We start from the raw sequence: 23,778 nt of genomic DNA, 5'->3' as shown, positions 1-23,778 counted from the left end.
AGGCACTGAATTTGGCGTCTGAGCATGTACCCTGGAGAGTGACGGCGCATGCGCAGACATGTGCACCGAGGCAGCTACCCAACCAGAGCTCCCTTCTCTCTTGCCAATAGTATGGCAAGTGAGGGGGAGTTGGGGTTTACATTGTGGGGCGTCCAGTGAGTTGAAGGGAGTGGCAGGGTCTAATCTGACAGGTGAATAAATAAATAAAAACGGGCAAAAACTAAGAAAAAAAGCAATATTAGGCTAAGTATAACAATAAATTAGTATTTATTCTTTCTACTAATAAAGTAGTAGAAAGAAGAGCTAGGAAGGGAAAAATAGCAAATAAATGCATCAAAATACACAGGGGGAAAGAAAAGGGGCCACACATCCTACCCAAACTCACTTCGAGTAAGAAGTAAATAAACGGAAAAAGGGACAATAAAGAAATATATATAGAACAAGGTCAGTGGGAGAAAAATAATTTAAAATTGAGGACAAAAATCACAGCAATTCACAGATCAATATACTTACCAACAGGTCCAGTCAGACTAAACTCACCAGAACGTTCCAGATGGGAAGAGAAAGCAAACTGATACATACAGCTCTTATAAGCCTTCCCTAGCTTAGCCACTCACTTACCCCTTATGCATATTTGCTAATAATTCATAAACCCATTATGGTAACTCTTGCTAAGCTCAATTCTTTTACTTCAATATTTCAGCAATCTTGGTGTTGGTTACTCTGGGCTAATTCCTGCCCTCTGTCATCACACTGCCTGGCTCTTTAAAAGGTCCTGCTGGCTCCTAGATTTGGCTGATTAGCTTTTAAATTCTACATTATTTTGCATTATGATGGCATTTAATATGCAATCTTTATTGAGCTACTGTAAGACAGAGAATAATATAACCTCAAAATATGTTGAGTGGAAAAAAATCAAATTAATAGAAATGTCAGATATAAAACTTGGCAATACAGTTAGTAACAAAGTAAACATTTATGAACAATTGTGAATAACTTTCTAAGCCTTGTATAATTCAATGTTAAGAAATACCAACTGTACACATACAGTAGAGTGGATTGTGTAAGTACTCTGTCCTAATCCAGCTTTTTACACCTCTGGTCATTATGGGAAAAGTCAGAAAAGTATCAAACTCTGACTAAATCTGACTTTGATCTCAGAATGTAGATTTGAGTAATATTTTGCTGGCAGGGGAGAACCTGTCTTCAATTGTCAGATAACGGAATGCAATTTTAGGTAATTCGAAGGGCAGTTTTCTGAAAAATGTCAGTTTCGATTTTGCCTTGTACAGCTATATGGTAAAAAAAAATAACATTATGTGATGCGGAGGGGCTCTCGTATTTTCTACCTTGACTTAAATTGCCTAACATTCAATCACCGGTTTGATACTAGCATCCATTACCAACATTAGAATGTGAAAAAACTAAACAACATAAGTGGATGCATGATTCTCAATCTTTTTTTTCCAAACCCAGAATAGCAGTGAACTGAGACCTCTTTTCCCTGTAGGGATATGACTTAAAAGTTTGAAACAATTAGAGCTACTATTGGTATATATGTATGAGTCTTCATTAAAAACAAAGTGGCTATATTTAGAATTAATCTGTAGCACAGCCATGGTCAACTTCCTCCTCCTAATTAATCATTCTTATTTGAATAATAGTGATCTTTTTGTCATAGGATGGAAAGCCCTATGGCCAGCATAAATGGGTGTTTTTCTAGGAAATATGGCTTTGCACTATCTATCAAAGTGTTACCACCAGCAATAACACTAATTCCTGATGGCGATAAGATTTCACAAGAGATAGATTCCCCATGCAAAACCTTCCTGGCAATATTTTATTGATAAATTGTGGCAGTAACTGTTAGGAACCCCTCCAGTCAGCACGACAAAACCCGGAGTCTGCTCCAAAGTCTGATGTTCGCTGGAGCGCCTAGTGGTGGGGACAGACTTGGCTGCAGACAAACGGAGGGTCGTGAAATGTGCACTGACTGGGGAGAACCCTGGGGTAGCGTGAAGTTGTACACAGCAGCGTGAGACCCAAGCAAAGGTCAAGGCCCGGCAGCAGACAGCGATTCCAGATAACGAGCCGAGGTCAGGGGTCACAGGCAATACAGCAAGGTCCAGAAACAAGCCAGGGGTCATACACGGGAAATCCAATCTAGAATACAGCACAGGAGCAGGGAAACAAGGAACAGGAGCCTAGCTACACTGGGAGCTATAACTGGCAGTGAGGCTCTGTCCTCACTGTCTTAAATAGTGAAAGGAGCCAATAGCAGTAGAGTGCCAGCGAGACCCCTCCTACTGCACTAATAGCCAGTAAAAGAAATGTGCATGGAACCTGATAATCCTACCCTGTGCCAATATCCAAAACATATCACAGACTAAATGCCTATACACTGAGGACAAGTCTGCGCTAATACAATACAAGAGGAAACAGAAGCTGAAAGTTATTTTCTTCTGTGCGCATGCGCCCGGCTGTATGACCGCTGGCCGGGCGCTGCGGCAGAGGAGGCTGAGCGTCCCGGTTGTTGCCCAGGCAACGGGACGTGGAGGGCGGAAGTGACGTCCCGGTCGTCATGGAGACGGCCGGGACGCCTGAAGAAACCGGAAGTGAGCCGCGGCGGCCCGTCGGGGAGCCGCGGCTCGTAACACAATACACTAGGAGTATACTCTGGAGCAGACCAAGTGGTAAACAGTAGTATATGGTACTCTTGCGGCAGGGCTTAAAACGGATAGGCAACACTCGAAGTGAAGGGAGAGCCAGATCAGGTACACAGTATATCAGAACGAGAATGGTCAGCACCATGACGACCGGGATGCCCGGAAGTGAGCCGCGGCGGCCCGTTCGGTGAGCCGCGACTCATGACAGTACCCCCCCTTGAGGAGGGGTCAAGGCACCCCGACTTCCAGGTTTCCCAGGATACTTTTTTAAGAAGTCCTTAATGAGTTGGTTAGCATGGAGATGTTTCTGCGGCACCCAAGACCGTTCCTCCGGGCCGTAGCCCTTCCAGTGGACCAAAATTTTTTTGGGGCTTTGCACTTATTTGGAGTCTAGAATTCTTTTAACAATGAACTCCTGGTGCCCTTTGACTGAGACAGGACGAGGTCTGTGCAATGGATGTGTCTTGAACCTCTGAGACCCTGTGACTGCTTTTAGCAAAGAACAATGGAAAGTGTTAGGGATCTTGAATGAAGGAGGAAGTTTTAACTTAAACGCCACAGGGTTAATTTGTTTGATAATGGAGAAGGGTCCAATGAACCTGGGACCTAACTTCCTACAGGGTTGTTTGAGTTTAATGTTGCGGGTAGACAGCCACACCTTGTCCCCGACTTTGAACGGACATGGTCCACGGTGCCGATCAGCATAATGTTTAGACTTAAATGAAGCTTGTTTGAGCGCAATGTGAACTTTTCTCCATATCCGGCATAGATGAGAAATCGAAGAACTAGGTTTAGATTGATTCGGAACTTCCAGCGAGTTGGACCGAGGATGTAATATAAGGTTACAGAAAAATGGAGATACCAGAGTAGAGGAATGGCACGAGTTGTTGTAGGCAAAATCTGCCCATGGAAGCAGAGCAGCCCAGTCACTATGGCATTTGGTTACATATAAACGGAGAAATTGCTCAAGGGATTGGTTGACCCTTTCAGTTTGTCCGTTGGACTGTGGGCAATACCCTGATGACAGACAGAGTTTGATTCCCAATTAGGCACAGAACGCTCTCCAGAAGGTGGCTACAAATTGGGAGCCGCGGTCAGAGACAATGTTAACAGGAAGTCCATGGAGCTTGAAAACGTGCTGAATGAATAGAGATGCCAAAGTTTTAGCACATGGCAATCCTACAAGAGGGATGAAGTGGGCCATCTTGCTAAATCTGTCTACTATCACCCAGATGGTGTTAAAACTGGATGAACGTGGTAGTTCCACGATGAAGTCCATAGATATGTGTGTCCAGGGTCTCACTGGAACGGACAGCGGCATAAGAGGACCTGCAGGAAGTTTGCGAGAAGACTTATTCCTGGCACAGGATTCACAGGATAACACAAACTCTTTGGTATCTGCTGACAAGGAGGGCCACCAGACGGAACGAGACAGAAGTTCCAACGTCTTGGATACTCCGGGGTGACCCGAGGTATTATTATCATGACATTCAGCGAGGACCGTCCTCCTCAGATAATCAAGTACAAATAGTTTACCCCTGGGAGTAGCCGATGGTGTCAAATGTTGGAGACCACGGAGGGTCGTGCCAAGGTCCTGAGTCAGGTTAAGGACTATTTTGGATGCCGGAATAATATAAGTAGGTTATGCGAGGGAAGGATGAGAGGCGATAAAACTGCGAGACAAGGCGTCTGCCTTAATGTTCTTGGATCCGGGCCGGAAGGTAATTGTGAAGTTGAAACGGGAGAAGAAAAGGACCCACCGGGCTTGTCTGGAGTTCACAATTTTGGCAGATTGAATATATTGTAAATTTTTGTGGTCGGTATATACCGTAATTACATGGTTAGCTCCCTCTAGCCAGTGGCGCCACTCTTCAAATGCCCACTTGATTGCCAGCAACTCCCTATTACCAACATCGTAATGGGTCTCTGCGGAGGAAAATTTCCTGGAGAAGAATGCACAGGGGTGCAGACAGTGGTCATTGAGATCCTTCTGAGAAAGGAAAGGATGGCACCGGCCCCAACGTCAGAGGCGTCTACCTCAATAATAAAAGGTAAATCCTGATTGGGATGTCGGAGGACAGGTGTGGAGATGAAGGCCTCTTTCAGAGCTTGAAAAGACGTCAAAGCAGCGGAGGACCAATTAACGGTATCAGCCCCTTTTCGGGTAAGGGCAGTAATAGGAGACACTAACACTGAGAATGACCGGATGAATCGCCTGTAGTAATTGGCGAATCCTAAAAACCTCTGAATGGCTTTTAGATTGCTTGGCCGGATCCAATCGAGGACTGCCTGTACTTTACTATGATCCATGGAGAAGCCAAAAGGAGAGATGACATATCCGAGGAACGTGACCTGAGTGACTTCAAACTCGCATTTCTCGAGTTTAGCAAAGAGGCAGTGCTGGCGGAGTTTGAGGAGGACCTTTCTGACATGAATACGGTGCTGCTCCAGTGACTGGGAATAGATCAATATGTCGTTGAGATATACCACAACGAACTTTCTCAGAAATTCTCGTAGAACATCGTTAATAAAATCTTGGAACACAGCGGGGGCATTACATAGGCCGAAGGGCATGACCCGATATTCATAATGGCCTGAATGAGTGTTAAAGGCTGTCTTCCACTCATCCCCCTTCTTGATCCGGACCAAATTTTATGCCCCCCTCAGATCAATCTTGGAGAAGATCGTGGCTAGTTTGAGCTGATCAAAAAGCACGGAGATGAGTGGCAACGGGTAGGTATTCTTCCATTCAGACCCCGATAGTCTATGCACAAGCGGAGGCTCCCATCTTTCTTTGCCACAAAGAAGAAACCCGCTCCTACAGGTGATTTTGATGGTCGAATGAATCCCTTACGTAGGTTTTCCTCCACATAGTCATCCATAGCCTTAGTCTCAGGAATGGACAGGGCATATAACCTTCCCTTAGGAAGCTTGGCATCCGGAACCAGATCAGTGGAGCAATCGTGGCTACGATGTGGGGGCAGAGCGTCTGCTTCCTTCTTAGAGAACACGTCGTGGAACTCATGGTAAGGCAAAGGAAGAGATTCAGGACAAGGCTGAACAACCCGAAGAGGAAGAACAAGACAGGTTGAGGAACAAGCCTTACTCCATCGTATGATTTCCCCCGTGCTCCAATCGATGTGAGGATTGGGAAGTTGGAGCCAAGGATGCCCCAGGATCAATGGTATGGAGGAACAGGGAATTAAGAAGAACGAGAGGACATCAGAATGGAGAGCTCCCACGGTAAGATGCAGAGGAGGAGTTTGCTATGAGATCCTTCCGTCAGTCAACTGTCTACCGTCCAGTCCACAGACCGTGATTTCCGAGTCCAAGGTTACGGAAGGAATACCAAGTGTTTTGGCAAAGTTCACATCTCAAAAATTTCCAGCTGCACCACTGTCTAGAAAAGCAGAGATGGAAACGGATCTATTACCATACATGATCCGTGCAGAGATTAGGATGAAATTCTTTGAAGAGACCATTTGGAGACCTAGGCATACCTCTTCCTTTACTCCTAGGCCTGGTCTTTTCCCGCCTTGTTAGGGCAGTTATGCAAGAGATGGCCCTTATTTCCACAGTAAAGACATAGTCCCTGTGACCGCCGCCTGCATCTTTCCTCAGGGGACAGGCGATAAGCCCCTAACTGCATGGGCTCTGGAGAGTCCTGAGGGTCCGGATAGATGGCTGAAGAGGACCAGGATGGCGAGGCGGCCTCCCTCTCGGACCTCCTTTCCTTGATCCTGCGGTCAATTTTAATAACTAATTGCATTAAGGCCTCCAGGGAAGACGAAGAAGGATACTGGACTAAGGAGTACTTTATCTGCTCCGAGAGCCCAAGCCGGAACTGACTCCGTAGTGCGGGGTCATTCCACTGACTGTCGACCGACCAACGTCGGAACTCGGCACAATACTCTTTTGCTGTCCGCTGCCCTTGTCTTAAAGCTCTTAGGTGGGACTCGGCAGATGCCACCCTGTCTGGATCATCATATAAGAGACCAAGGGGGCGTTGAAAAAGGCGTCTACGGACTGCAGAGTCGGATTAATAGGAGTCAGACTGAACGCTCAGGATTGGGGTTCGCCCTGAAGTAAGGAGATGATAATACCAACCCTCTGTTGCTCTGAGCCCGAGGAACGGGGCCTGAGGCGGAAATATAGCTTGCAGCTCTTTTTAAAGTTCCGGAACAGAGTTCTGTCCCTGGAGAAACGGTCCGGAAGATTTAACTTCGGCTCAGGGGCAGGTGCCAGAGTTGCTTGTGAGGCCTTGGTTGCTTCTTCCTGAGCAGAAAGTCTAAGCGAAAGGTCCTGAACCACTTGCGAAACGGCCTGGATCTGTCCTGCCAGGACTTGAGCCGGACTGGGTTCCATCGGTGGGAAATAGGATCGTCTTATTTGGGCCAGTTATAATGCTAGGAACCCCTCCAGTCAGCACAACAAAACCCGGAGTCCGCTCCGAAGTCTGGTGTTCACTGGAGCGCCTAGTGGTGGGGACAGACTTGGCTGCAGACGAACGGAGGGTCGTGAAATGTGCACTGGATGGGGAGAACCCAGGGGTAGCGTGAAGTTGTACACAGCAGCGTGAGATCCAAGCAAATGTCAAGGGCCGGCAGCAGACAGCGATACCAGATAACGAGCCGAGGTCAGGGGTCACAGGCAATGCAGCAAGGTCCAGAAACAAGCCAGGGGTCATACACGGGAAATCCAAACTAGAATACAGCACAGGAGCAGGGAAACAAGGAACAGGAGCCTAGCTACACTGGGAGCTATAACTGGCAGTGAGGCTCTGTCCTCACTGTCTTAAATAGTGAAAGGAGCCAATAGCAGTAGAGTGCCAGCGAGACCCCTCCTACTGCACTAATAGCCAGTAAAAGAAATGTGCATGGAACCTGATAATCCTACCCTGTGCCAATATCCAAAACATATCACAGACTAAATGCCTATACACTGAGGACAAGTCTGCGCTAATACAATACAAGAGGAAACAGAAGCTGAAAGTTATTTTCTTCTGCGCGCATGCGCCCGGCTGTATGACCGCTGGCCGGGCGCTGCGGCAGAGGAGGCTGAGCGTCCCGGTTGTTGCCCAGGCAACTGGGACGTGGAGGGCGGAAGTGATGTCCCGGTCGTCATGGAGATGGCCGGGATGCCCTGAAGTGAGCCGCGGCGGCCTGTCGGGGAGCCGCGACTCATGACAGTAACATAAAAAGCCAGAATACCTTGTTATTGACGCGCTCAAATAAATTGGCCTGATAATCACCATGATTATTGGTGACAGTAATTGTTTTACACAAACATTTCTTAAGGGAGAGGGCACAGTAGGAGTTAGATAGGAATGAATAGGGATTGGTGTGGATGAAAAAGTCTATTACCAAGTTTGGATCACTCCAAACTTAGTCCTAGCTCGTGTAAATGCATGCAAAAGTGGTAGATGTTGATGAAGATTTACCAACACTTGCAATAGAATCATATTAAATACAAATTATATATCAAAATTGAGGTTTAAAATATACTCACAAATTGATTGCCGTCAATCTCTAAAGTACACAGAAAATAGTCCAGTTCAAGTTACCAAGAGAAAAAGCTATTTTAAACTCACAAGCCAATTGTGAATAATCATAGGTTATATATATATAACTCTAAAAAGTCAGTGAAGGTTCCAAACAATATTCTTAGTGATGGTCCAATTTCAGACTCAATCAGAAAATGCCTGATGTTAATGTTAGTGTCCAAATGAATGTGGCTCCTAGCGAGTATTTTCACTTGTTTTAAAAAGTTAATATACTAATGTAAACTTTATATTAAAGAGGCAAATTTAAAGTCTGGCTCTTGCTGGGTTGATTTAGAATATAGACTTTGAATTTGCCTCCTTCCTATAAAGTTTTCATTAGTTTATTAACTCCTTAAATTCATCTTTATTCTGTATTTCACTGCAAGTCACCACTAATTAATCAATACAATTAACCAATCAATCAATCAGTTTTTCATTGGCGTAATTAAGAAGTGTTTAGTGTGTAATGACTCTGGCTCACATGCACCTTATAAATGCATCATTAAAAATTAAAGAATAAGCTCCAACTACGAGTATAATCATTTACATATCATTACTGATAACATAACATTTAAATATTTTTTAAAATGAAATGCTATGATTTGTAAGTGGAATAGTCTTATCAATAACATTAGGAGGGAATTGATATATATATGACTGGTTCACACCATATTACTAGCCCAGACACACTTCTGATTGAAATGGGTTTTGTTTAACATTGATTAACACACTCAGAAGAGATGTGGGAAATGATTCCCATATGTAGGTACACTTATCAATGTATATAAATTGGCTTTAGGATGTCGGACAGCGCAGACAGTAACTGATATTAGACACAATTGGTGTTAAGGTTCATTATCCAGTAATGAAAGGAATATAATAGGTATTCATAAGTTTTGTCCTGAGATATGGTTCACTCACGCTATTAACGTTTTAAAAGTTGATGAAAATAGAGGACAATTGATGCACATACTGTTTGTACATTTTTGACAAACACAGGTAGATTTTGAGTAATTGCTGTTGTGAAAGTTTAGTAACCCGATAAAATAGGTCTGTGGAGAATGATTTCTGTAACTGTCCAGGTATGTTAAGACTTCAGAATTGATATTAGAGTTGTTTAACAGTGCAGACCTAAATGCAATGTCATGGGAAGAAATAAGGACTGATCAACAGGCACTTTGATTAATATATACCTATATGAAGAAATGTTATGTGAACGAGGGAAATGTGACATTTCCTGATAGGCAATGACGAAACGCGTAGGGTTTCGTCACTCGTATTTGATTACATCAAAACATCAAAGAGAACAATCTGACATAGCCGGGACTGCATGTTAGCTGTCTGGCGCGAGTGAACTGTCTTCCTGTGTATGCGAACTAGACCGGACTCCTCGGGGACTATCAGTCACAGAAACCTTTATATGAATGCGAACACTGCAAAAATTGTAAGTGTTTTTAATCTGATCGTTTGAAAATTAAGGGCTATATTTACTAAGCTGCGGGTTTGAAAAATTGGGGATGTTGCCTATAGCAGCCAATCAGATTCTAGCTTTCATTTATTTAACACCTTCTACAAAATGACAGCTAGAATCTAATTGGTTGCTATAGGCAACATCCCCACTTTTTCAAACCCGCAGCTTAGTAAATCTAATGATATGGGGAGCATTATGTTAAAAGAGGCAATGGGAAAACAAGTGAAAATTCTCGCCGAGAGCTACAGCCATTTAAACACTAATATCAACATCACACATTTTCTGATTGTGTCTGAAATTGGACCATCACTAAGAAAATTGTTTGGAACCTTCACTCACTTTTTTGTGTTATAGATATAACCTGATTCCTCTGATTATTCACAATTGGCTTGTGAGTTTGAAATTGCTTTTTCCTGGTTACTTGAACTAGACTATTTTCTGTGTACTTCGGAGATTGACATCAATCAATTTGTGAGCATATTTTATCCTCAATTTTGATATATAATTTGTATTTATTATGATTCTATTGCAAGTGTTGGTAAATTTTCCACTTTTGCCTGCATTTATGTGAGTTAGGACTAGGTTTGGAGTAATCCAACCACACTAATACACCTATTCATCCATACCAAACCCTGTTCATTCCTATCCTACCCCTATTGTGTCCTCTCACCTAAGACAATTGTATGTTTAACTCTGTTGTGGGAAATTGAGACAACCCCATTAGGATCTGAGGCTGTGTTCCTAATACCCCTTCCTCCCCCACTCAAAAGGAGCTCCATTCGATCCCACCGTTTTTTGCTTCAGTAATTATTTTATGGTGGTTGGTGGAATTATCAATTTTTTTTAAAACCAAAGAGTTCTAATGTTTTGTCCCCTTTTTTGTTTGTTTAGGATTATTGTAACACAATGTCTAGAACGTGGAAGATATTAAAACTAATGTCATTTCCCTCAGAAAAGGTAACAGATACTTCTATGAAAGAGACCAATTTCTTGTTAGATAAAGCTCCACTTTTTAGTAATCATTCTTAACATATTTTTTCGCCCAGTAATCCTGTACATAGGAAATCTGGGTTCTGGCTAGAAATGCCCCGTTTACAGAGACAAATAATAAACATGACTTGAAGGAACATATATGTAAAAAAATACCCTGTATAACAAAATCTCGATGTTCACGTGTTTCTGCCTAATTCCAATCAAATATCTGGGGGTAAATATATCAAGCTGAGAGTTTTCCGGCGGGTTTAAAAGTGGAGATGTTGCCTATAGCAACCAATCAGATTCTAGCTATCATTTTGTAGAATGTACTAAATAAATGATAGCTAGAATCTGATTGGTTTTTCAAACCCGCCGGAAAACTCTCAGCTTGGTATATTTACCCCTTGGTCTGCGAACAGTGGAAGAGATATTGATATTAGGTGAAATAGTATAATTAGGAGGCAATCACAGGTATTTTTCCAAATGATAAATTCTTTAATCTATAAAAGAAGAAGTCAACGTTTCGGGCTTCACACAGCCCTTTATCAAGACTAACACCACAGTGAACCAAACACCCTTAAATACTCTATACAGTGTTAGTGACCCAATCAAATAAATCAATAACCACCAGGGGCTAGATTTACTAAACTGCTGGTTTGAAAAAGTGGAGGTGTTGCCTATAGCAACCAATCAAATTTTAACTGTCATTTATTTAGTACATTCTACAAGATGACAGCTAGAATCTGATTGGTTCCTATAGGCAACATCTCCACTTTTTCAAACCCGCTGTTTAGTAAATGTAGCCCCAGCTGTGCAGTTTGGCTAAACAAGGTAAAAAGCACACCAAGAAGAAAGTAAACATTTTTAAATAAATAAGGCAGCACAAACAACATTAATTAAAAAGGTTGTCCTTAGTAAATCAGCACTACTAGGTAGGACTGAAACTTTTATCTGTGAAAATCAGTCCCTTACCATTGCAAATAAAGTTGCTCAGGTTGCTAAACAGCCCCTCTGTGGGGGAGAATGTCACAAGGTTAATTTGCACAAGAATCACATGTGATTATACAGCTGTGATGCTGTTTGTCAGCGCACACCGTCAGAACAGAGCTTCTGAATGTTGCTAGGCAACGGGAAGTTGCTGGTTAGAGAATAGCCATAGAAGTAAAACATGTGTTGACAATGGCAAGACTATGTGATCCAAATGGACAAGAAACTGTCAATATAAAGGAAACGTTTGATGTTAGGTGAAGATATTAATGTACTATACATCCAGCTATTGATACATTAGTGACTAAATGTACTGTATCGCAGTGCAAGCTAAAACTATTAAGAATATTCTCCATAGTATGCAACTGGTAGATTGCTGCAGTCTCTTATATCCAACACCAGAGATCTTAAATTAATTTCCTACCCCCATCAACAGTTTTTAAATATAGTTGTTTTTTTTCTTACAGCATCACAATGTTTCAACCTAACATAGTGCATCTATAGGAATTTTCACTTATAGAGACCATGCACCCCTCAGTTTAAGCTTTGAACCAACCCATCCTGTCCCAGTTGTGGGGACTTGGAAGCTAAATAATTCCTTTCTTAAAGATGTTGTGCACACAGTAAAGCTTAGTAAGAAAATCCAGATATTTTGTGAGAGATTGATAATATTAAGACAGATCCATGATATGGGAGGCTCACAAATATAGTATAAGGGGGTTCTTATAGCAGCAGAAATTAACCTTTACACCAAACTTTGTCTACATATGTAACTGTAATTCCAAAACCAGAGATTCTATGATACGACATAACTAAATGTGGATGTTCAGTTATTCACTAATTTAATTACAAATCATGATTATTTGCAGTTGATTTATATTTATATGAAATTCTCATAGCTCTTTTCCACCATTGATGTTATGTTTGAAAATGAGTTGTTCCAAAACTGAAGCTCTCTGCCTTACTTTTCAACATGATTCGTTGGGCAGGAACAATCAAATCCGTTTTAATGGCAGTCATCTCAATACTGTACTTAGGAGTTCTTAATTCACAAGACCTCTTACTAAAATGTACACATTTTTTACTATTATTACATTGGAGAATCAATGTTGCCAAAATAATTGCTCTCTTAAACACTAAAAATATTTTTGCTTCTATTCAAACTTTTTAGTGTTTTTGTTGTTTCAGGAGGATAAAATAAACCTGTTTATTTTTCATAATTAACCGTATAAGCTAATATTTCTACCACATGGGGGTACCCAAATATCCCCATAATAATTTTCTGCTGAAATTAAATAAACTTTTTTTATTTTTTATTTTTTTATTTTTATAGTTGCCTATTTCCTGCCAAAAAGCCCTTTCAGCCTTTAAACTTATAACATCCTCTTTCCTGTTGGGAGATACTACTTCTTCAATAAGTAGACAATCCCTCCAATCTCTATGAGATGTTTAGCCCTTGCTGACCTGTGATTCTATTACTTACACTTATAATTACTGTATGTTAACTGGTGATTTTTTTTATTCCTGACTAGGGTAACATGGCTCTCCAGTTTGAAGTGTCTCTAGCCACCACATCTAAAGCTTTAGCTTTATATGTGGTGGCTAGCTTTAGTTTATGGGTGGAAGGTCCCCATCCCTCTTGGTTCTACGAGTGGTGAAATCAATATTGAATTGTACTTAAATATTCCTAACAATCCCTGTGTCAGCTCAATTGCAGTATCAGATTTCCCTGACTTGGACACATGGCAAAGGTACAGTATGTACCATGGAAAAAAAGACCAATTTAGATAATAACAGTATTGCTATATATATAGAATTTCTGACCCATTCATATTAGTTCCACCTAATCTTGTATCAAAAATATCCTATATTCCTCAGATAAATTATATACGGCTTATAAAATGACCAACATTGATGTTCCTAATCAGAGGAACTCAGTGATCATTTTAAGGAGTATATGATTAGTACAATAATAATTGGAGAGACTGTATCTCTCTCTCTCTCTCTATATATATATATAGATATAGATATATATATATATATATATATATATATATATATATATATATATATATATATATATATATAAAGCAAAGATGCTCCTATCAGACCATATGTTTTCCATGATTTCACATGTTAGTGATAAAACATTGCATTTTGTTCCCTAAAGGACAATGATATTTTATCAATTAATTAAATATATCATATATTTCCATATGTTGGTAATTACATGTTACATTGTATTACATAGAAGATGGTAATGCCCTCAATAGAAAATATTAGAACTATAAGTATGGAATATACATCATACTTCCCAACATTTAAAATTGTTCTTCCGGGAGCTGCCAGGGAGAGGTGGGCGTGTAATCGCGGTGTTTGAACCGAATTCTGCCCACTTCCTAGAGATTGCCACACTCTCCTGGGAGTGCGGGAGACTCTCGCGAAATGCGAGAGTCTCCCGGACATTCCGGGAGAGTTGGCAAGTATGATATACATTGGTCTAAATCAAATTTCTAAATAAATAAAGGAAACACTGTGTCACACAGCTTCAGATCTCTATTAAAAACCAAGTAGCAGTCTTGTCCAATAGACACTGATAGAGCAGCAGAGTTTGAATATATCCAACGATCGTGTATAATCCTAATATTCTTGCCATAAGAGGTTTAAAAGGTAGATTTTACTAACATTGATCTGATAATCGCCGCGACTGTAAAGCCACTTTCAGGTACTACTTCCAGGTCTGGGACGTAGCGGCGATTATCAGATTCAAATTGAAATGTATCATGAGATACGCTTGGATTTCAGTATGGGCGGAACTATGCACAAATTCTGTGGTCTGTTTTAAAACACACCTTACATGCAAGTTGTGTTTGGATCAGTGGCGGATCCGGGGGGGGGGGGGGGGGGGGCGATCGCCCCCCCCTAGCAGGGGCTTGCTGCCGACAGCTGCACACTGTGCAGGTCCGTTCAGCAGTGACAGTATGCTGCCCGGCTGCTCTGATTGTGTTTTAAACACAATCAGAGCAGCGGGACAGCACACTTTCACTGCTGAACGGACCTGCACATACTGTGCAGCCGCCGGCAGCCTTAGAACACAGAAAGGGGGCAGAGCCTAAATCGGCCCCCCCTAAAATCGCCCGGGGTAGGACAAATGTCTGGGTCCGCCCCTGGTTCGGATTAGAATCAGGACCTCTGTCTTTAACCAGTAAACTTGCTAGTGCCAATAACTTATTATTTTTATTGCTTTTGTTATGTTTTTCTTTTTCTTTTTTCACATGCGCAATTATCTAAAGGAAAAACAAAACCAAACCTTAAAAATAAAGGGGATGTCCATTCATGCAAGAAACAAGTTTTCAAATACATCTGCTTAGTTTCTAAGAAAGAAAAAGTTTTGTTACTGTATCCTGTTTTGTACCTCGTCGCTCACAGGTGTCGCATTAAACGCCAGTGACAGCATATGTCCAACACAATCACCATCACCTTTGACATGCGGTGGTAACAAGCACTTAGTTCTAGGAGACAGAATTTAGGCTTCTGCCCACAACGTCTTCAGTATCACATCTATGCTGACGACATTCAGCTCTACGTATCTTCTCCTGATCTCTCTCCCACTCTCCTCTCTCGTGTATCTGACTGCCTCTCTGCCATCTCCTCCTGGATGTCCTCGCGCTTTCTCAAAATTAATATCTCTAAAACTGAACTAATTGTCTTCCCTCCCCCCAGGCTCCCCTCTCACCACAACCTCTCCATCGTGGTTAATAATTCAACCATCTCCTCTGTCACGCAGCTCCGCTGCCTGGGTGTCACCCTTGACTCCTCTCTCTCCTTTGTCCCCCACATCCAATCTCTAGCCCAAACCTGACGCTTCCAGCTGCGTAACATTGCTCGCATCCGGCCCTTCCTCTCACAAGATGCCACGCTCTCATCATCTCCCGCCTCGACTACTGCAACCTTCTCCTTACTGGCCTCCGCCTCTCCCACCTCGCCCCCCTTCGCTCTGTTCTCAATGCGGCCGCCTGACTCATCTTTCTCTCACGCCACTCCTCCTCCGCCTCCCCTCTCTGCCTTGCCTTACACTGGCTCCCCTTCCCCTACAGGATCCTTTTCAAGCTCCTCACCACCACTTACAAAGCCCTCTCCCAGTCTACTGCCCCCTATATCTCCAACCTCCTCACCATTCACACCCCTGCCCGCTCCCTGCGCTCGGCCTATGACCGTCGCCTCTCCTCCACTCTGATCACGTCTTCCCACTCCAGAATCCAAGACTTCTCCCGAGCTGCTCCCCTCCACTGGAACGACCTCCCTCGCTCCATCCGTCTCTCACCCAGTCTGTGCTCCTTCAAACGGGCACTCAAAACTCACCTGTTCCTCAAAGCCTACCAACAATCCACTTAACCCTTACCTTGCTGCACCTTCGCAAACATCCTTCTCTCGTTCTCCCCTCTCTCCACCAGCCCCGCCTTTCTCTCCCTTACTTTAATGGCTCCCTCCTGTGCCTGTTTGTCCACCCTCCCTCAGGATGTGAGCTCGTATGAGCAGGGCCCCTCTCCCCTCCTGTCTCCATACCTGTTCTTCTACTCCATCTTCGCTCATATGTCTGCCCGGAGTTCTGAAGTATTGGTACTTTGTGTTTATTGCTCTGTACTATGTCACCCTGTATGGTCTCCTGTTTGTATTATGTACGGCGCTGCGGAAACCTTGTGGCGCCTAACAAATAAATGATAATAATAATAATAATAACTTTCTCACCCAGGTTGCTTATACAGCTACATCAGTAAGGGGGAAAAACTCACTAGGTGCTCACACCTAAAAATGCAAGATTGCATTTGGATAAGGTACCACATTGCACTGCTAACTTCCTATGCTTACATATGCCACTCACTCAAAGTTATAGATCACCTGCCTACTGCACAGCAACACTTTCTTCCTGCTGACTTTGTGCCAAAATCAGAATATAAGGACAAGCATGAGAGATGTATAATTAAAAGCTTATTTAAAAAAAAATCCCTTTTGTAAAGCAGTATGATTTTTCCTTCAGTGGTAAGGAACAAAGCGACAGAACATGTATTAATCCTTAAGGAATGTCCCTTTCTTGTTGCACAGTTCAGGCTTGTCCTGCAACAATGCAGCTCTGCGGTTTGTCTGTGTTTGAGCCAACTTTATAGAATCTGTCATGTTTGCTTTATATAAGAAACCTGCTGTGCATGAAGAAATTACCTGCAGGTGACTATCTTCCCATGGATCAGTGCTTTGGCAATGTTTCTGAAGCATGCAAATCTAATTAGAGCTTAGGAAACTAATTGGCCAGGAACACAGTTTTCTTAAATATAATAATTTCACTTCAATGTATTTTCAGCCCATACTTCCATAGTAGATGAACATAAAAGCTGACTATTGATTACTGAGGCTTACATCCATGATTTTCTACCTTGGTGGCAATGCTTGTGTGGCTTATTTGTAATCCTGTTTCTTTTTCTATGATTTATATAATCTTTGTTTTGTTATAAATATACAAGTATTTAGTTATCCTTTAACTGCAAATGATATTATCCTCTCTCTGGGTTTCCCTACTCTGATTCTGAAGTACACGTAACAGGTCATGTTTTAAGGATTCCTTAATCCTGTAAGTGCTACATGTGTATGCTGGTACTATATAAGTAAATGTTAATAATAACAACCATGCACAACTGAGTTAATCTATTTGGCTGGGTTATTATTCCACCTATTCTCACAGACATAAATCCACATACCATAAACTGTTCAGGGTATAAGGAACCCCTGCTATATCTACAAGATGTCTCTACTTTCAAGGTTGCTACCTCAGAGGTATGCATCATTCAGCAACAGTATATTCAATTGGACGTTTCTTGTATGGAAATAAACTTCAGCCCAGTATGTCCTGATGTTTCCGATGCCTTCCCACAAGTCATATCTGCATTGCCACTCCTTTCACCCCAAAGTTGAGCAGAGGGCTTGAGTGTTGCCTCAGGAAACGGAACTTATTTAATTTAATGCCTTTTGTATTTTTATGGTAAGTTCTCTTTTTATTACAGTTGAGTTGAACTACCTCATAACTTTCTTTGCAGCTGCTTCCTCTTCCTGGTCCATTGTCTGCATGGTGGTGTCCAGGAATCTTGTTTGTGACTGTCGTGCGGTTTCCTGTGTGCTTTGTATAACAGGCAGGAGGCAACCTTTTTTGTCCATGAGGAAAGTTATATTCCTGTAACTGAAACGCCGGAATGAAACGTCACAATAACCACCTATTGCTAAAAAAAAAATACTACGTGAAAAAATCCTTAAGTGCCACCTCGTTTTGACCTTGTATATGTATGTATGTGATCTATAACTATATACATACACACATATATCTATCTACCCAAAATCATGCTACAAAAGTGCTTTTGGTGAATGGTTTGCATTTTAAGGCCAATCACAGTGAATTTGCGTGTAATATAAGTATTTACACTAGTTTGTAAATGGGGAATATTTTTATGAATAGTCTATACATAATTGAGACATTATACAGTAATGTATAACTTCTGTAATTAAGTTTGCTTTCTGTTTGGCACCATCATTCGTTTCCAATGATTCAAAGGATATTTAGTTCCACCACATTGTCACAGGGGCAAATGCAGGATTTTTAAGGGGGGGTTTCCTTCCAACCCCCAAAAAAATAGAGAGAGCTGCTGCGCATGCACGGACGCATGCGCAGCAGCTCTCTCTATTTTTTTTGGTGATGCTGTACTGTACAGCAGCCGCGGCGCTGTCAAAGAAGCGTCCGTGGCAGTGCTGTATTGTAGTACAATACAGCACCGCCACGGATGCTTCTCTGACAGTGCCGTGGCTGCTGTACAGTACAGTGCTGCTGGTCGGGGCCCGTTCGTTCGCGGAGGGGAGGGGTTTCTGGAGAACCAGAAACTCCTCCTGCGTGCGCCCCTGTGTCATACTATTATACCATTCATTTTTGTTTTACATACTTCTGTAACTGCTGGGTAATTTTTTTCCAGATGCAGTCTCTTTTTATTAAACATATAAATTACATTTTTTTATTTTTTTTGCAGTTCATAGAGTGGAGACCAAATGAAAACAACCATTAATCTAACTTTGTAAAATGGTGTATTTTTTTTAATTCAAACTATCTGATATGTATGGATTAGTTTTAAATGTTGAATTCATAAAGCGAGTGAAGGAAGAACAAATAAGCATAAACAAATAGCATAAACCCATAAAAATGTGATTAGTAAGGGATAGCACGGCTTTAGTTAACAGTTCTTAGGTCTGTGTGGAAGTTTTTTTTCCTGTGCCCTCCACCCTTCTTACTTTTGTTCCTTACAGCAGCATGAAAACAGCCAGCATGAAATAAATGCATTTTTATCTACAATTGATCCTTTGTTTTACCTAGGTAGACTAAGCAGTATGGCAATATTTATTACTAATATTTGTTATAACTTTTAGTTAAAACACGTGTAGAAATAAGGTTTTGTGTGCAGAATAATCGTGATCATACGTTGTACTGGGCAATGAAACCATGATTTTTTTATAATATTCAGATAGTGTAATATGGATGGCTGCATCTGATTGGACGGATTGCTGCAACCATCCAGTTGACTTTCATCCTACACCACATGAATACTTGGCTTACAGATGGCACCCATTAGTCAGCCATTAGTCAGGGTCAGAGGTAATAAAAATCAATTAAAAAAAAAAAGGACCCCACTTGTAACTAAATTATCATCCTGGACATGATTATGAAAAAGTACAACTTTGTCACCACTTAGCCACCACTTAGCACGGTGGCTAAGTGGTTAGCACTTCTGCCTAACAGCGCTGGGGTCATGAGTTCAATTCCCAACCATGGCCTTATCTGTGTGGAGTTTGTATGTTCTCCCCGTGTTTGCGTGGGTTTCCTCCCACATTCCAAAAACATACTAGTAGGTTAATTGGCTGCTATCAAAATTGACCCTAGTCTCTCTCTCTCTCTGTCTGTCTGTCTCTGTGTGTGTGTGTGTGTGTGTGTGTGTGTGTGTTAGGGAATTTAGACTGTAAGCTCCAATGGGGCAGGGACTGATGAGAATGAGTTCTCTGTACAGTGCTGCGGAATCAGTGGCGCTATATAAATAAATGATGATGATACATACCCAGTGTTCTCTCCAGAAAATTTTGCCCGCCAGCATTAAGAAGTAGTCGGGTGGAGGCAGTTGTAATACTTTGCATTAATATTGAAAAATTTTGGCGGTTATTGCCCACATCTTCCAGGACTGGTCAAACTGGTGGTCAGTGGTCTAACACACATTGCTGGCTGCAGTGCTCACATAGTGCCTGTTCTAATAGGAGAAACAATGGTTTATTCTGCTATAATAGAACTCTGTTGGGGTCCAAGAGCCGGGTGGCAAGTAAAACAACTGAGTGGAGCATTTGGGAAATAAGTGCTGGGGAGAACACTGCTTACCTGGTTATAAGCAAGCTGCTGTTTGATAAAAAAATATTGTCACTCAGTTTGGTAATAACACATCGTAACACAAAAATCATTAGTGCTATTTCCTAATGGTTATAGGAAACATTGTCAATTAAGTCCTTGTGTGAACTAAAACTTACTGAAATATTCCACCAATGTTGTAGTATTTTGTTTGTGCATCGCTAGTATGCACAGGATAGCAATGTTATTAAAACTGACCGATCAGACACACGGATGGCACCCAGCGGGCCTAATTTGATAAGCGCATTGAATGCACAGAGATAAATAGTTGTCTGGATAGTCCATCTAACGCACATCAAAGTTCACACTTTCTCTCTGTTCTCAACTGGAAGTGCTCCTTTGTTTACAGGGAAGCAAGAAAACCTAAAGAAGCGCAAGCGAAGTGTGAATGTCACCTCAAAGTCCAACCTCTTACACTTTAGTATCACACCTTTCATTAAATTAAACTTTTTCTTTTCTTCATAAAATACAGCCCTGTTTAGCCTCACATGTGGCTTAAATTAATCATGAGAGTGATGTAACATTGGGACTGCATTTATTGCATATGTCCCTTTTCTTTTGTTGTAGTTTTTATCACATTAGTTGTTGTAAGCCTAAAATGCACTTTTCCACAAAAGTATAACTGGAGGGCGAAAAAGAGGTCCTGTTAAAAGTAGAGGGCAGGACTCTGACACCTCAGATGTGACAGAAAATCAAGTCCATATGTGGACAAGGAATGCCCCTAATATGCCCAATACTTCAAATTGGCCGATGCAAACTTTTCTTCCTCTGCAAACTGTGCCATCTTGTCCCACATATCCTTGTGCTTTGCCACACTGGCTACCTCACCTCCATCAACTAATCCTGCGAAAGCAAGTAGCCACAAAGTGCCAAATAATGAACTTTAAGGGCCTGAGTCATTAAGGATAGTAAAGCATAAAAAAGGAGTAACTTTGGACATGGACAATTCCGTGTTGCATTGGAGGGGGAGGTAAATTTAAAATGTTGGGACAGATTTATATTTGGGAAAGGGCATGTCCTAGATCAGCTTTAAATTTCAGTGTAAAAATAAAGCCATCAAGTATTTGTGTGCTACATGACAAAAAAAGCCAGTATTTTTTTTATGTGCAAAATAATAAACTAATTTGCACCCCTTATATTGTAACATGGTTTGTATCGGAGAACATTTACTCCTTTTTTTACCTTACTTTCCTTAATGACTCAGGCCCTAAGCGTGGTTAGATCAAATTGTGAAGCTTATGGAACATGATAGAGTACTACAATGGAATGGCTAGCTGTTAGGCATGTTTTTTATCTTTTTTTTAAAGGCACAGTAGGCGTAGCCATCCCTTCTCCACTGAAGGGCAACTGGAAGTTGAAAAATACATTCCATTAAATGTATCGGACCAGACCAGTCTTTTACTTTGTGGAAATGGCTGTGCTCTCCTCTGCACAGTACAGAACACCCCTAAAAACGCATACTCTTTATCCACTATACTGTGCTGACTCCCCTTATGATGATCACTAATTGATCTAGCTGTTGAAGTTTATTGCTGAAAAGTAACAGTTCATTGACTGCTATGTCTTTTTCTCAATTACCACTCTGGCAGAAAATCTAACATGCCCTAGTCCCAGCTTGTACAGCATTTCTGGTGCAACAGCTCAAACATAAATAAAGAGGGGGTAAGTTAAATAGAGGGTGTTGAGGCATACGTGCCTACTGTTCCGGAATTTCCAGGAGACTCCCAAGCAGGCATTTCTCCCGGATCCCACCATTTCACTAGTGACAGGGGAGGGCTCAGAGACACTATTCAACGCAAATCACCTCATGTTGCCCTCTACTTCTGCGGCATGATCGCATCATTTCTGCAAGAGGACAGAGACAAAATGAAAAGATTTGGGTCGGTACAGTGCAGTTCTTGCCACTTGAAATCTGGGATCTCCAAAAGAGGAGTTTTTTTTTAAAGTTGGTAAGTATGCCACATGCAATTGTCTTCTTTATGTTCCCAAAATGCTGGCTTTGATTTTAGTTATTCTTTTTGCCGTTTCTGTCTGTGAAAGGAATTAAAAAAACCTCATAAGGAAAGGGTACTTATGGTTGCATACTGCCTGACAATTCATTATGCCAAAGTTTTATTGTTTTAATAGTAATAGTGTTTCAACAAAAGTCCTTGTTGCCTTTATTTCTGTGGCCAGATGTGTGTTTCAGCCCGCTTCTTATAGTTTGACAACTAACCTCTATAATACAGGTTGCTACCAAAATAAAGGAAACACTTGAGTAAATGAGAAATAAGAAAATAGTAAGGTTCCAGAGTTGGTTAATTAATTAATTAATGGCCAATCATACTTTGGGTCATGTATAAAAAATGATGGACAGGACCAATAATTTGCCTATCATGGCTAGAGGAAGACACCTCAGTAACGTAGAGAGAGAAAGTAGCTTGTTTGGGAGGAACTGCTCAACTTCCTGATGCTTCGACCGGAATCAATAACTAAGATGTTCATACAGTCGCCTCAGAGAAAGATATCAACAAATTGAGGCATGAAGGAAATTTTACAGCAGCTCCTGAGACAGAATTTCCTTTCACCATTAATAGAACATTAAGTGATAGAATTTCTTGAAAAGTGATATTGAATTATTCTAATTATTATTATTTTTTATTTATAAAGTGCCAACATAGTATTCAGCTCTGTGAATTGAGGGAATCATAATATAAACATATATCATACAATGACATGAAACCGAAGGTAATTAAAGTCTCCATTCTGCATTTAATTTGTGGTGGCCAGGTGCCCTGGTAAGACACTTTATGTAACTGTTATGCCTTATTTTGGTAGCAATCTGAATGAACATATAATACAAGAAGAACATTTTTCATATTTGCTATAATAGTAAATATAGGTAGCATATTCATTTTATGTCTGTTTTTCTTACAGTCAACAATCTGCTGAAGATCTTGCAAGAGTTCCTGTTAACTCCACTAGCAACATATTGAACAGACTATTGGTCAGTTATGATCCAAGAATAAGGCCAAACTTCAAAGGTTTGTTGCTTAATACATTTTATGTTATATGTTTTATGTATATAGAATAAAGTAGTTTAATTATTGGGCATTTTGGTGTTCCTGAGAATTCTGAGTCTCCTGATTTTTTTTGTTACTGATGTGTCAAATTGCACTCATCTGCAAACCCATAGGATGTCGTTTTATCATTAATAAGCTGATTTGGTTGCCTGTACACATTGCTAATTTGATGGGCAAATTGAAACCTGGCCACAAATCCCAGCATGTGTGGGCAAAAAAAGGACAATTATTTATTGTTTGGTACTTAAAAAGTTTTGGGATAATGACAACAATCTCATCATCGTTTGACCATACTTGTTATACATGGGTCTCCATGTTGGATTTAGATCCAGATACTCGAGTCCAGCGCCCACATCTGCCTGTTTGTCTTTCATTCTTCAGGGCACATTTAAAAATACTTTTATCCTTCAGTCAAACTGAAATTATAAATGCACATTGAATTGTGCATATATGCCCCCTTTTGCTGGATGTCCTCCTAAATTTAAATGAGGCCCATTATAAACAGGCTGCTATATCAAACTTACTGTCATCTTTGTAGCGCATAGAAGGGGATTTAGGAAACACGTCTCCCTCTAAATGACTGGTGCACAACACGCTGG

General features: G+C 41.3%; 1 protein-coding gene across 3 annotated transcripts in view; it reads left to right on the top strand.

Moving 5' to 3' along the window:
- GLRB (glycine receptor beta) overlaps nucleotides 1-23,778 on the top strand; it is a 133,571-nt gene that overhangs the window by 70,315 nt on the left and 39,478 nt on the right. For all 3 annotated transcript variants that reach the window (XM_075198264.1, XM_075198261.1, XM_075198270.1), the window contains exon 3: nucleotides 23,034-23,140. In XM_075198264.1, coding sequence (XP_075054365.1) covers nucleotides 23,034-23,140 — 107 coding nt within the window. The remainder of the gene's footprint in view (nucleotides 1-23,033; nucleotides 23,141-23,778) is intronic.

The sequence above is a fragment of the Mixophyes fleayi genome, chromosome 1 (assembly GCF_038048845.1).
Source record: "Mixophyes fleayi isolate aMixFle1 chromosome 1, aMixFle1.hap1, whole genome shotgun sequence".
NCBI lineage: Eukaryota > Metazoa > Chordata > Amphibia > Anura > Limnodynastidae > Mixophyes > Mixophyes fleayi.
The sequence above is the reverse complement of the archived record's forward strand: the minus strand, read 5'-3'. Positions and strand labels throughout refer to the sequence as shown.